Below are 15,464 nucleotides of genomic sequence, written 5' to 3' on the forward strand. Positions count from 1 at the left end.
ACTTGCATAGGGTTAGGAAAACGTCTTTTAAGATAGTAATTTGTGTAAGAAGTCAAGAAGAGGCTGCTGGATCAGGCCAATGGCCCATCTAGCATCCTGTTCCCACAGTGGCCAGTCAGATGCCTGTGGGAAACCTTCAAGCAGGACTTGAACGCAAGAACACTCTTCCCTCCTGCAATTTCCAGCAACTGGTATTCAGAAACATTACTGCCTCCAGTGTTGTGGGCACAGCATAGTTATTATGACTAGTAGCCATGTGTTGTGGGGGGCAGGAATGGCTGAGAATTGTTTGACTGCATTTTTCTCTTCCCTAATCCACTGCCAAATTTCGTTATCTTTCCTGGAATGCTAGATGGACTTTCAGGCTCCAGCTTACCTTCCAGCCCAATTACTAGTTCCTAGAATAAAACTGATTTCATAAAATACAATATGAAATTTCCCAGCACATCTGCAGCAGGGTAGAAGATGATGGCTGGAGCGTATTCGTGTGCATATTCATTTCCTGTTGTGCTTTTTAGGTAGCTAATTAAAAGTGAATAAGGTGTGTTTGGAAAGCAGAAAATTATAATAGTAATAATTTTTAAATTTATATCCCACTCTTCCTCCCAAAGAGCCCAAGGTGGCAAACCCAAGCAGTAAGACAAGAAAAACATCTAAAGGCAATTCCAATACAGATGCTAACAAAATAAATATATCTCGGTCACTGAGAAGCATGCAACTTTTATTGCTCAAGGATGACCTCTCCTGGCATTCATAGAGAAATGTTGACAGAGTTCTCAACAATTCTCTCATTGTATGCAGTATAGATTTTTAAAAGAATGTCATGTAACCATTGGCTACAAATGGCTCTGGATTGAAATTATTGCATCCTGCAACCTGGAGAAACGGGCTTTTAGAAATCATAGGGGGGTGAAGTCATACCTTAATGAATTTTTGGTCCTATTATATTTCATAACTCACTATTAATATAGTTAGGCGGTGTCAGTTTCAGTTTTAGAATTTTAAAAAGCATACTTTAAATAGACTCAAAATAATTGTACAGCTTTATAGTACAGCTCAGTTATTTGAGGGGCATATATTGCAGCTTGAAGTGACTGTGTGTGTTCTTTACATTTGCACAGGACAAGTGTTTCCAGTACTGGCCTGATCAGGGATGCTGGACTTATGGAAACATCCGAGTTTCTGTGGAGGACTGTATAGTTCTTGTGGATTATACTATTCGGAAGTTTTGTATTCAGTCAGTAAGTTATAGACCCCATTTAATATTTCTCATAACTGGAAAACATTCCTGATCTATTTTTAACCTCTAAAATACGTACTTGGAATTGTCTGTTTTTGTTGAGTGAAAACTGTTTTTGTCAGATGAAAACTTAGCTCTACTCAATACTTACATTTTATTAAACTGTGCCCGAAGTGAGATTTCATTTGGCATTCTGCATGTAGTTTTTGTTTTCATGTTGCCATTAAACACCGAAGGCTCTAGTAGCTCTCTGTTCTCTGAAGCTTCTTTTGGGAGCGAAGTGTCTCTAGCTCCAATTGGGGTAAATCGTTCCCCATCCACTTGCCAGTCTCAGGCCAGGGGTGCTTACAGGTTAAGGTGTCCCCACAATAACTCTTGCTGAAAGAAGGGGAAATGTGGGTGCATGAATACTAAGTTCTAAGTGAGCACAACATGCAAGGTCATGGAATATGCTTATGACTTGCAGTTTCTATGCTTTTTGCTGGCAGCTGAGTGACTCTGTAATTCTCTTTATATACTGAACATTTTAAATTAATTCTTAGTCTAGGCTGCTATTGCTGATGTCTGAAGAGGGAGGGATCGGTCACACTAACTGGATTGTTTGCTGATTTTAGCCAAAGAAATCAATGGTCATACTCATATTCTGTTTCTGGCTCTCTAGCAGGTTTCTGATGGCTGCAAAGCTCCCAGGCTTGTGACACAGCTTCATTTCACCAGCTGGCCTGATTTTGGAGTGCCTTTCACACCTATTGGAATGCTCAAATTCCTAAAGAAAGTAAAATCATTGAATCCTGCACATGCTGGACCAATTGTGGTTCACTGCAGGTATGTGTATGTATAAATATGCAGGTACACACACATACCCATGAAAACTTACCTTGGGGTGGCCTAACAGGAAGTGGGCAAAATCAATTTTTGCGTGCTTAAGCAACAAGTGTCTCCTTAATGTGGGCTTTTCCTACTAGGGTCTCTGAGAAAAAGCAGAACAAGCCAACATCAGAACTAGTATCAGGAAACTGGCTTCTTCTTGATGATGATTATTATCCGTATTGTATCACCTGTGAAAAAAAAGCAAAGGTTTCTCCTTAGTTATTCATCAGCAGGGATTAATTTGTCCCCTTTTCCATTTTGAGAGACGGACCATTTGTTGTGACTTATGCCAAGATAAGCTTGTGCAAATCTCCCTTCAGGAATCTTTTTTACAATTTTAAAAATAGCCCATCGTTCAAAACTTTACTATCAGCATAAATATATTCATAAAGTACCAGCAGTTTTCTAGGTTAAGAAAACAATACAGTCACTGCCGCAAGCTTAGATATGGCACAGAAGTGAAAAAGGATAGCGATGGAACAGGAAAAGGAACAAGCTCTTTGTAGTAATGTAGTTGTATTCTTAGCAGTCTATGTAGCTACCAGTACCATGAAGGAGGTAGGGGAAGGCAGTTTGAGTCTGATGGAGGAGGAAGCATGGGTGATTCATGCATTCTTAAAACACACTTGAAAGTAATCAACGCCCAATCAAAATATAAAAATGCTCTTTGTACAACTTGTACCAGGATGCTTAGAAGAAGTGGTATCGCTGATAAACTTTTTTGTGTGTATATATAATAAATGGGAAAGGGTCTAAGGAAATAAGTTATGATTTAGAAAGCTGGAATATGACATCACAAGAACAACAAACCGAAATAAAATAATAGGATACCAGAGGAACATTTATGCCTAGCACAGGATGCCAGGCCCTTTTCCTCTGAAAGGAAGGCTGAAAATCATTTGAGTTATCATTAATCAGAAGCAACCATGCTCCCTCTAGTGGTTGTGCTATTAAACACTAGGCCAGTGTTTCCCAACCGGTGTTCAGCGGCACACTAGTGTGCCGCGAGACGTTGCCTGGTGTGCCGTGGGAGGGAGGCGGGCGAGTCGGGCGGCGAGAGGCGGGGCGGCGGCGGCGAGGAGAGGCCGCCCAGCGCGGGGCTCTCGCCGTCTGCCTGCCTGGCTGCCTGCGTGGCGCTGACGTCACGGGGCTGTAACGTGCCCCACATAGGCACACGCGGGGCGGCGAGCGAGCGAGCTCCCACATCCCATCGCCGCTCGCTTCGGCCGGCCTACTGGGCTGTCGCAGGCGGAAGGCCTGCGCATGCGCGATGTTTTCGCGCCTTCGGGATTCCCTTCACGCCTTCCTCCTCCCGGGTCCTTGAGAGCGCGGGAAGCGGCAGCGCGAGACCGGCCGTTGAGCCTGGCAGGTATTGCGCTTGCCAAGGCAGTCATGCAGATCATCCTTTATTATCCTTTTTAAAAGTTGCATGTGGGATTGTGGCATTGTGCAAAATGCATGAATAAATCTTTCATGGAAATGGGCAGTGACACAAATCCGTAGTCATCCAGGAGGTTCTGTAAAGCAGGCAGCAGTTGGGCTTGTTTGGGCGGACAGTCTCTTCCCATACTATGAAAGAAAATGGATAGTCAGCACAAGGAAAGCCAAGGCCAGGTGAAATAAGGATCACCTGGGAAATACAGAGAACTGGACTATCAGGAAATTATTGAAATCCTAATCACAAAGAGTTTGAACAGTGTCCCACATAACCTTTGTGGAGCTTTAAATAGATTTTATTTTATTTTATTTTATTTTATTTATTGCAATGCATTGCATTGCAAACCACTCTGTGGGTATTTCTTTATCCCGAAAGGCAGCCTAAATACTTTAATAAATAATAAATCAATTCATTATAAATGAAATTGAATTTAGATTCACAGTATAAGCACAATTTAAATCAGACTCATGCCAGCTACATTACTGCCCTGGAGATGTTTGGGTTGAAAGGCTGAATACTAATTCAATTAACAACGCCAACAACAACCTTTTTACAGGCATATGTCAAGGGCTCAGCACCTCCTTTTAAGTATTTGAATCTGTTACGTTTACATGGATATTTCCCCAGCTTCTAATAACATTTGCTCTCTTCTCTCATAGGATTTTCTCATAGGATTTACTTTCTTTGTGTTTATTTGATTCCTATTAAAGAGAATTACTTTATATATAGTCAATATAGGCGCAGAGTTAATTTTTTAAACATTTTCTAATGGTGGTGTGCCTCGAGATTTTTTTCATGAAACAAGTGTGCCTTTGCCCAAAAAAGGTTGGGAAACACTGCACTAGGACAGTATTTTAGCATTTCACAGTAAATCAATACTGTACATTTTTATATCTAATGTTCATATTGGTGTCAAAATGGTATTTTAGAATTCAATTCAGTATACAGTGTTACCTCAGAAGTCGAACGGAATTGTTCTGGAAGTCCGTTTGACTTCCAAAACGTTTGGAAACCAAGGCACGGCTTCCGATTGGCTGCAGAAAGTGCCTGCAGCCAATCGGAAGCCGCGTCAGATGTTCGGGTTCCAAAGACCGTTCACAAACCGGAACACTCACTTCCGGGTTTGCAGCGTTTGGAAGCCAAAACATTCGACTCGCAAGGCATTCGGGATCCTAGGTAAGACTGTATTTAGCTCTTTATAAGGCCAGCATAGTTGCTAGTTAAAAATAAAAGGTGAGTCTCAAGTTCAAGATCCTAAAGTAGTTAACTTGAGGATGTGCAAAGTGTGTCTTAAAGTGAAAAGAGTGGGTGGAGGAGGGAGCCCTTGTCTTACCTCCTGATTTCCCCTCCTTAGCCCATCCCATGGGATAATTTTCCACACAGATACCGAAGTGAGTCCAGCTGCTAGAAGAACAGCAGCTGAAGGATGGCTCTACGTGGAAGAGCAGAAAGCAGCAGGGAGGTTTCAGTAGCCCCTGCCTACGCAGCCGATTTGTCACTGTAAATTGTACTACAATATGTGTGATCGCAGCACACTTGCAATTAAAGGCACAGTGAACCCCACATTATGTAATTTGGCCATAAGCAGCAGGAAGTAGATTCAATATTACTTATGGGTATGGTCCAATGGTTACTTGAATCTGAGCTACTTTGGGTTTCTATCCCAACTTAGATTTATTTATGTTCATTCAGACTTCTTGCTGTGAGTCAATGCGAAGTAGCCCTGGACAAAGAATGAAACCCTGTTGCCTTGGGACCTTTGCAAAAAGACTGTCTCACAACTGGGCAGGATTCCCAGTACGTTTCCGAGCACAATTCAAAGTGTTGGTGCTGACCTTTAAAGCCCTAAACGGCCTTGGCCCAGTATACCTGAAGGAGCGTCTCCACCCCCATCATTCTACCCGGATACTGAGGTCCACCACTGAGGGCCTTCTGGCGGTTCCCTCATTGTGAGAAGCCAAGTTACAGGGAACCAGGCAGAGGGCCTTCTCGGTAGTGGCACCCTCCCTGTGGAATACCCTCCCACCAGATGTCAAAGAGAACAACAACTACCATACTTTTAGAAGACATCTGAAGGCAGCCTTGTTTAGGGAAGCTTTTAATGTTTGATGTATTACAGTATTTTAATATTTTTTGGAAGCCGCCCAGCCAGATGGGCAGGGTATAAATAATAAATTATTGTTATTGTTATTGTTATTATTCCAGGTTGCGAGAAAGCCTTTGAGCATGCAGCCATATTTGCAAAGGACCCATACATGTTTTTTACATAAACACGGAGGGTGGGATTGCTTGGCGATCCCTACTCCTGTGTTGTTAAGACGGAAGCATTGCCTAAATAGGGGGTCCTGTCTCACAATAAACTAAATGCAGGAGATGTTGATACTGCCACTAAACGTAGTGGAGAGAGTCTGCTCTGACCTGTCATAGTGCTTGCAATATAAGTAAGGAAGACAAAGAAAATCAGAAATATTGGGAGTAAGACTTCAGAAGAAGGATTGCCAAGTCCAAAAAAGTTACTGCAATATGTTTCATCATTTTCCTCCTAATTCCTGTTGCGTTTCCTTTCTTCTTAAGTGCTGGTGTGGGTCGTACAGGCACATTCATAGTAATCGATGCTATGATTGACATGATGCATGTCGAGCAAAAAGTTGACGTTTTTGAGTTTGTGGCAAGAATCCGCAATCAACGCCAACAAATGGTTCAGACCGATGTAAGTAAATAAAATACACCTTATGTCAAATTTATCAATCTTTTCAGCTTAAAAGATGACAGAATGACTCAGCCAATTGGAGGGAGGTGTTGGCCAACATTTTCTGCCCTCACCCATGAAAAACATTACACCTTTTGTCACTTGTGAGTAGGAGCAGGAAAATGTTTGCACCCTGGGAATTCACCTGTGCTCCCTTACCAAAAAAGAAGTACTTCTTTCCTGTCTTGATCTGCTGTTCCTTTAATACTAAATCAGCTTTGCTTGTCCTCAGTGACATTGTCACTTGGCTAATCATGGTTGGCTATGTGATGACATCCAATCCAATCCAAATCTTTATTATGGTCATAGACCAGCATCTAGTTCATCTATGTAATGACATCATTATTCCAAAGCAGACAAGACCTATTTTTTAAAAAAGTGTGCCAAAGCAGCAGCCAATTAGAGCAACAAATTGTGGGGCCAGGGATAGTGGAAATTAAGGCAGATAGTGGAAGTTCTCCACAGCGAACTCAGTCAATCCACAGGGGTCAACTCGCCATCCAGGGATCAGCCGCACAATGAAGTTTCCCACAAAGAGCTCAGTGCATGGCCCAATCCATTAGAGTTGATCAGGCAGCCCATCTGCTGGGCGGTAACTCCAGCCCTGCTTTCTGCAGGGACAGGCTGCGTGACTGAGTTCACCACGCGGCAGTCAGTCATGCAGCCACGCATTTACCTGCCCTCACCTGACCATGTTTGACATCGAGTAGGAGGCAGGTTGAGCACGGTTTGAGGAACGTCCTTGTGGGCTTAAATTCAGCCCACAGCAGGAGGTTCACCACCCTGGCCTCTATGATACACGGGTAGTGGGGTGTTCCTAGTTAGTGTAGACCAGGGATAGCCAATGCCCTCCGGATGTTGTTGGGACTGCAGCCCTGGTCATTTGCCATGCTGGCTAAGGCTGATGGGTACTGTAGTTCAGGGACATCTGGACGGCACCATGTTGACTACCCCTGATGTAAACAATACTGGGCTAGTCTGACATAGTATAAGAGAACTTTCTAAGTTCCAGAGATACAAAACATCTGTATTAATCCTCTTGCCCTGAAAAGCTTCAATTCTTGCACCTTAGCACGGTCTTATTTTTCGCCATATTTAGTCTCTGTTTTCTTTTCTTTTTTTAAAGGTGTGATTCATTATTTGTGTTCTAAATGGCTCTTTGTGATTCTAGAATGCTTTTATGGAGTGTGAGCTGTTAATTTATTCTGAAGGATGAAGCTTCTCTGTAGTTTAATGTTGTTTTACCTCTCCAGACAAATCACTAGCTGAAACCAAGATTCTTCCTTTCCTTTACCGTTTGTGGTTTGTCACCAAAATTCCTAAATGCCATAAGGATGAATTATTACATATGGATAAGATACGTTTTATCATTATGGGAATAAACTTAGGTCAAGCTCATGCTTTTTCTAGCCTTTTGTGTGGCCAGAAAAAGGGGATAGTAGGTTTCACTTCAACTTTTGTTGAACTGCCTTAGGATGATTAATCAAAATTCAAACAAACTGTGATTAATCTCCAAGCCTTGGTTTTTGAATCTGGATTGTTTCAATAAACCATATATTAGCCACATTTTAGGATTTTGATGTAATGCTGAGCTTGGGTTAATTGAAAATGGAAGTGAAAACTTCCAAGCTCCTTCCAAGCTCCGGTGGATGAGAGAGGGATAAGCCTAGACTTGTTCCTTTACAGTAAACTGTATTTTATTGGCTTATTCAATCATAACGTATGTGTAAGTTTTTTACCTACCACTCGTAAAGGCAACAGTTACATTTCTGACTACTGTATAAAAGTGTATGAGATAGCTTGAGGTTATTCATATCATATATTATATGCGATTAGTAATATTTAAAGTGTCCTGGCTTATAAAATGGCTTACGTTCTTTACAGATGCAGTATTCCTTCATTTATCAAGCCTTACTTGAATACTACCTCTATGGTGACACAGAACTAGATGTGTCCTCCTTAGAAAAGCACCTGCAGCCATCGCACAATGCAGCACCAAATCTTGTCAAACTAGGGCTAGAAGAAGAGTTTAAAGTAAGTATTAAATAAAATTTTACAAAGATTTCAGGCTCACACTTAAAAGAAATAGTTTCTTACTCTGATTTTTAAAAGGTTAATCATCTTAGAGTATTGGGTTGGGTATTTTTTAGATAAAGAAACTTCACCTGAATTAGAATTTGGTGATAACAGTCATATTATGCATAGCATATATAATATGTCTGGAGTTATGAATATAGTGAAGTAAAGTTTTAAGGCTAACACCAGTTATACTTTCTCGACTTAACTGTATCTCAAACCATTCTTTTGCATTTTGAGATCTGCTGAATTTGCAAATATGAACAAAAGTAATTGTCCCTTCTACTTTTGGAAGTTTTTTAATGTTACATTCATACATACATTTGCGGTATAACATCAATGTTCAGCTTTCCTGTATTGCAGGAGGTTGGACTAGATGACCCACAGGATCTCTTCCAACTTTACAATTCTATGATTCTGTGTGTAATACTTATTGTTTAATATGTACATACTACCTTTATTTTTTTAACTTACTTTACTTAAATTTAATATACCACGCTTTATCCATAGATCCCAGGGCAATGTACAATATTAAAAAGATAACTTACATAGCTGTCAGAGCTGCTTGAAGATCCTAGCTCACAGAGGATCACGCTAGCCAGCGATCATTAAGTAAAAGTCTTTATTGAATTACAGTTTCCATTCTCACGCTGCTGCGCGCAAACTCTACGTCTAGTAGCTAGATCGGCGAAGCTCCGTCTGAGTCTCCGCCCCGTGAGCACCAGCTTAATATCCTAGCCTTGCTCCACCTTTTCCGCCTGACTGTCCTCCTCTGGGTCCCTCTACCCCCCGGGGCCTCCTCCTTCCGGGATTCTTCTGACGCTGACCCGGACCCTCCTGCCTCCTTGCGCCGGGCTTTAGGACCTGGTTCCCTTTCGGGGCTGCTTACTGCGCCGCCTTCCTCTGCATTTGAACTTGGCGCGCGCGCCCAACCTTCCACCTTCCTCTTAACCGTTTCTTCGCTCCCCGATGGAGGTGTGGCCACTCCTGACTCATGCCCTCCCTCCTGTGGTGAGCTGCCAGCGCTTCCCCCCTGGCTCCCTTCCTCTTCCCTGCTTCCTGGCGGTGACGCAGGTCCCGATTTCCAGCTGCTCCCCCCTGAGTCCCTTCTGGCTCTATCTTCCTGGGGTGCCCCCCTTGCCCTGGCCACTGGTGCTCCTTTCTGTGAATCCTCTGATTCACTGGAAAGACTAGGAGATCTCGGGTCGTCGTCATCACTCATCTTTTCTTCTGCCTCCTCCCCTTCGCTCTCTGTTTCCTCCCTTGCCCGTGCCTCTGCTCCTAAACCCCTGACATCCATCCCCCCCTCGAAGCCCCCCATTCCCCCCTCCCCTCCTTCCGGTGCTGGAGCTGGGGGCTGCTGTTGCAAAGGGACGAACGTCGGATATCGGTCGCTTCCCGTGGCGGGCCTCCATCTGAAGTCTTCCGGTTCTTCCTCCCTGCTCTCGTCGACGACGGTCACCTCCGCTTCCATCTCTGTGCCGCCGTGCTCGAAACCAGGGTCGTCCCCGAAAATGTCCATGTCCGTCTCTCCCTCACTTCCTCCTGGCGGCGTTGCTCGTCCTGAGCATTCCAGCCACTTTCTGCGGAACTGCTCCTCTGGCCTATCGTCCCACCAATACGAGGGTTCCGAGGCGGATCCCGAGGGTGACCCCTCCGGGGAACGGACGTCTCGTGTCGGTTCCTCGTCCGAGTCGAACCCCCGGAACGTGCTGGCCGAAAGCGTGGGCGTGAAAAGCCAGTCGTCGAAAAAGTCTGCTGGCATAGGTCTATGTGGGAAGAGGGCATGAAACTCGTCTTTGAGCAGAGGTTCGTCTAAGGCGTATCCCGGCACCCAGCTGTTCGCACTGGCCGGGGTGCCCTCCTTGGCGAGAAAGTATTCTACCCCCTCTTCCCCCCATCTGGAGTCCAAAATCTCCGTGACTTCGTTGATGCGCTCCTTCTGTGCCACTCCCGCGTGCCCTGTTCTGTCTCTGGCCGGACTCGGCGCCGTTCCGGGTTCCTGGAACCTGTGCGGTGCCTTGTAGGGAGTGAGCACCGATCTGTGGAATACTGGATGCATCCTGGAACCCTCCGGAAGTGCCAGTCTGAAAGCTACCGGGTTGACCTGCTCTTCGACTTGGTAGGGCCCCAGTTGCTTATGCCCTAGTTTCTTCTTGGCCAACGACCTGGCCGGCACTGCATGGGCTGCTAACCAAACCCAGTCTCCCACGTGGAGCTCTTCTCCAACCCTTCTGTGCTTGTCTGCTTGTACCTTGTATGCGTGCTTGGCCAGCTCCAGGTGGCGCCTCAGCTGATCGTGGACTTCCTGCAGCTCCGACGCGAACGCATCTGCTGTCTGCGGCTCCCCCTCCCCCATTCTTTCCAGTCCCGGGAAGGTTCTGGGGTGTCTCCCGTTGTTGGCGAAGAACGGCGTGACCCCCGTGGACACGTGCTTCGTGTTGTTGTAGGCGAATTCGGCAAGCGGCAGGTAATCCACCCACGTCGCAGGCTGTTGATTTGCATAACATCTCAGGTACTGCTGCATGATGGCATTGACCCGCTCCGCTTGCCCGTTGGTCTGCGGGTGTCTCGCCGACGCCAGGTTGATCTTGACGTTCAGGAAGCCCATCAGCTTCTGCCAGAAATTCGAGATGAACTGCCGCCCCCGGTCGGACAGAATAGACCGTGGCAGACCGTGAACCTTGAACACGTGGTCTATGAACAGTTTGGCGGTGTGCTCCGCCGTGGCCACCTTAGCACACGGAATGAAATGGGCCATCTTGGAAAACAGGTCCACCACCACCAGCACTGCCGTCTTGCCCCTTGAGCTGGGCAGATCCGTGACAAAGTCCAGGGCCACCCTTTCCCAAGGTTCGACCGGAGTTTGCAGCGGTTCCAACAGTCCGGCCGGCGGTTTGTGCACCGGTTTGGCCCTCTGGCAGGTGTCACACCTCGCCACGTAGTCTGCGACCTCCCCTCTCATTCCAGGCCACCAGAAATCCCTGGCTACTAATTCCACCGTCTTCTCCTTGCCAAAGTGCCCGGCCGTGGGCGCGTCGTGCAGCTGCTGCAGCACCTTGGCTCGAAGTTCGTCTCCCGGCACGTAGATGGCCCCTTTACGGATGAGCAATCCATCTCTTAGCTGGAAACCGTCGGCCGCTGCCTTGCCCCTTTGCACCTCTGCCATCTTTGCTCGTGCGAAGGAGTCCCCCTGCAACGCTCGTCGCACCGCCTCTAGGTCCACAGTCGCCGCGGCGCACGCCCACACTGTCGGTGCGAAGATGTGCATGGCGGCCGCTGGTGTTGCGTCCTCCAGATACTGTGGCTTACGGGAGAGAGCGTCTGCCATGATGTTGGTGTCCCCCGGGACATACTCTATTCGGAAGTCGAAGTTCGCAAAGAACTCAGCCCAACGTATCTGCCTCTGATTCAGGAACTGTGCCGTGCGCCAGTGCTCTAGATTCTTGTGGTCCGTGCAAACCTGCACCGTGTGCTTGGCGCCGATCAGAAAGTGCCTCCACGCCTTGAACGCTGCGTGAATAGCCAGCAACTCCCTGTCCCATATGGTGTAGTTCTGCTCGGACTTGCTGAGCTTCCTGGAGTAAAACGCTGCCGGTCGCCACACCCCCTGCGGGTCTTTCTGCAGCAGGACCGCCCCCACGGCTCTGTCCGAAGCGTCTGTCTCCACCCTCATCGGCTTGCTGGGGTTGACATGAAGCAGCTGCTCTTCCGACGCGAAGAGACGCTTGAGTGCCTGAAAGGACTGCTCTGCCTGCTCTGTCCAAATGAACTTCTTTTTCTTGGAGCTAAGCGTGTCAGTGATGGCCGCCATCTGCATCGCGAAGCCCTTGATAAATTTGCGATAGAAGTTCGCAAAGCCGACAAACCGTTGGACCTCCTTCCGGTTGCGCGGGCTCTTCCAATCCAACACCGCTCGAACCTTGGCGCTGTCCATGGCGAGCCCCTTGTCAGACAGCTTGTAGCCCAGAAAATCCACCTCCGTCACGTCGAATTGGCACTTCTCCAGCTTGGCGTAGAGCCTATGTTGCTTTAGCCTGCTCAGCACTTCCTTGACGTGTTTGTCATGCTCCTGCTGCGACTCCGAAAAGATCAGGATGTCATCTAAGAAACAGACGCACGTCTTGTAGAGAAGTCCCGCCAACACGTGATGCATAAAAGCTTGAAAAACGTGGGAGCCATTTTGCAATCCAAAAGGCATAACTCTATATTCGTAGGTCCCCAGTGGCGTGAACATGGCTGTCTTCCACTCATCACCCTCCCGCATGCGAATGAGGTTGTACGCCCCCCGCAGGTCCAACTTGGTGAACACTCTGCCCTTCCGTACCTTTGCGAGGAGGTCGTCAATTCGGGGCATGGGGAAGTCCGATGGCCTAGTCACACTGTTCAAAATCCTGTAATCCACTACGAGTCTCTTTTGGGGCGTGTCCCGCTTCTTAACAAAGAATACGGGACTGCCCCCCACTGCCTTGGACTCCCGGATGAAGCCGCGCTGCAAATTATGATCAATGAACTCCTTGAGTTCTTGCAGTTCGTCCTCTGACATGGAATACAGTCTCCCTTTAGGCAGCGCCGCCCCCGGCAGCAGGTCAATTTTGCAGTCATATGGTCTGTGAGGGGGTAGCCTGTCTGCCTCCTTCTCGCAGAAAACTTCCAAAAATTCAGCGTACTTGTGGGGAATCGCTTGCAGCGTGCCGAGCAGCAGCTGTGACTCCTCTTCCTCTCCTTCCTGCCTGGGCACGATGCAGTGTTCAGCACAAAAGGAAGAGCCGAAGATCAACTGCCTCTGGTACCAAGCCATCGTTGGGCTGTGCTTGTCCAGCCAACTCATGCCCAATACAACGGGCGTGTCAGATAGTTGAGTGACGTTGAAGCTGATGATTTCTTTGTGATTCCCAAGTCGCATCACCATTGGTGGCGTCTGCTTCACCACTTGCCCCCCGAGCAGCTCCCTGCCATCCACCGTGACAACCTGCAGGGGCAGTGTGGCCGGCAGCAACTGCACAGCGTGCCTGTCGACAAAGTCCTGCCCTATAAAGTCCGCATTGCTGCCTGAGTCAATGGTGATTGGCACGTCTATGGTGATTCCATTGGGCAGCTGGAGAGATGCTGTGAGCCTCACTACTGGTTTGGGCGGGAGGGGGTTCACGGGCTGTAAAATCTCTGGGGACTGCGTCACTAACACGTCTGGCTGGGCCCCAGTGCCTCTTCCTCCAGCCAGACCGCGTCGTTTCCCTGCTGTGGTCCTCCTTGCTGCGTTGCTGCAGTCACCATTGCTGAGGCTGCAGTGAGCTTGTGGGGCCTCTGGGGACACTCTTTTGCCATATGCCCTGGTTCCTCACAGACGTAACACTTCCTGTTCCCTCTAGGAGGCTTCGCTTTCACTGCTGCCGGTGCTAGGGCTCTGGTTGCTGACTGAGCCCTTGCACCTCCAACCTCCATAGGTTCGGCTCCTCCTCCTGGCGGAGGCGTGGATTGCGCCCGCGCTGCTTCTCTGGGAAGGAAGGAGGGGCCCCCGGCTGGTTCGCGCCCTCCACGCCCTTCGTCCTTGCTCCACGGACGTCCTTCCAGCCTCACCCCCACTGCCAGTGCCCTCTGAACGACCTCCTGGGTGGTTCGGGGTCTCTCCCCCCTCGCGATCTCATCTTTAATCGAGTTGTGCAGCCCCTCCCAAAAGAGGTCTCTTACAGGAGCCGAATCTCTGTCCCATTCCAGGGCACTGACCAAGGCGAAAAAGCGGGCATGATACTGCCTGACGCTGGCCCTCCCTTGTCTCAGCCCATGCACCTCCTTCCGTGCAAGATCCACGTCAATACTTGATAAAAAGCACCCATCCATCGCTTTAATAAAGGCATCCGCATTCTGGAGCGCCGGATCCTTATCTCTCCATAAATTGCGTAGCCATGCTTTCGCATCCCCATGCAGATGGGACATGATGAACCCCACTCTCTCTTGTTCATCTCTAAAGTCTTTATGCAGCAGTTGCAGTGCGCACAGTACGTCGGCTCTAAAGTTGGGATACTGTTGCAGGTTCCCATCGAAGTGAGAGACCAGCCCGCCTGTCCGTCTCGCCAACCCGATTCCCTCCTGCCGGGGTGTCTGCTTTGTCAGCACGTCTAACCTGACCTGGAGATCCCTGCAGGCGGCAGCTGCCTCCTCCTCTCTCTTCCTGGATGCGAGAACCTCGGCGTTCAGTTGTGCCACTGCTTTTCTGAGGTCCTCTATCTGCTGCTCAGCCGTCATGTCGTCTGCCGTTCGTGAGCTCGCTAGTAGGCACCTGTTTCTCTCCCCTCCTCGAGGCTGTAGATGCCCACAATGGAGAGACGGAGCTTACTGTCAGAGCTGCTTGAAGATCCTAGCTCACAGAGGATCACGCTAGCCAGCGATCATTAAGTAAAAGTCTTTATTGAATTACAGTTTCCATTCTCACGCTGCTGCGCGCAAACTCTACGTCTAGTAGCTAGATCGGCGAAGCTCCGTCTGAGTCTCCGCCCCGTGAGCACCAGCTTAATATCCTAGCCTTGCTCCACCTTTTCCGCCTCACTGTCCTCCTCTGGGTCCCTCTACCCCCCGGGGCCTCCTCCTTCCGGGATTCTTCTGACGCTGACCCGGACCCTCCTGCCTCCTTGCGCCGGGCTTTAGGACCTGGTTCCCTTTCGGGGCTGCTTACTGCGCCGCCTTCCTCTGCATTTGAACTTGGCGCGCGCGCCCAACCTTCCACCTTCCTCTTAACCGTTTCTTCGCTCCCCGATGGAGGTGTGGCCACTCCTGACTCATGCCCTCCCTCCTGTGGTGAGCTGCCAGCGCTTCCCCCCTGGCTCCCTTCCTCTTCCCTGCTTCCTGGCGGTGACGCAGGTCCCGATTTCCAGCTGCTCCCCCCTGAGTCCCTTCTGGCTCTATCTTCCTGGGGTGCCCCCCTTGCCCTGGCCACTGGTGCTCCTTTCTGTGAATCCTCTGATTCACTGGAAAGACTAGGAGATCTCGGGTCGTCGTCATCACTCATCTTTTCTTCTGCCTCCTCCCCTTCGCTCTCTGTTTCCTCCCTTGCCCGTGCCTCTGCTCCTAAACCCCTGACAATAGCATATTTAAAA

General features: G+C 48.3%; 1 protein-coding gene across 2 annotated transcripts in view; it reads left to right on the plus strand.

Moving 5' to 3' along the window:
* Positions 1 to 135: 135 nt before the first annotated feature.
* LOC308578359 (receptor-type tyrosine-protein phosphatase epsilon-like) overlaps positions 136 to 15,464 on the plus strand; it is a 28,510-nt gene continuing 13,181 nt past the window's right edge. The window contains exons 1-4 of one of the 2 annotated variants that reach the window (XM_081178627.1): positions 136 to 1,241; positions 1,905 to 2,065; positions 6,123 to 6,258; positions 8,182 to 8,331. In XM_081178627.1, the coding sequence (XP_081034753.1) occupies positions 1,995 to 2,065; positions 6,123 to 6,258; positions 8,182 to 8,331 (357 nt within the window). In that variant the 5' untranslated portion in view covers positions 136 to 1,241; positions 1,905 to 1,994. Of the gene's footprint in view, positions 1,242 to 1,901; positions 2,066 to 6,122; positions 6,259 to 8,181; positions 8,332 to 15,464 lie in introns of both variants that reach the window. The other variant, XM_081178626.1, reaches the window with a different exon arrangement.

Source organism: Podarcis bocagei (assembly GCF_964188305.1).
Source record: "Podarcis bocagei genome assembly, chromosome: W".
Lineage (NCBI taxonomy): Eukaryota > Metazoa > Chordata > Lepidosauria > Squamata > Lacertidae > Podarcis > Podarcis bocagei.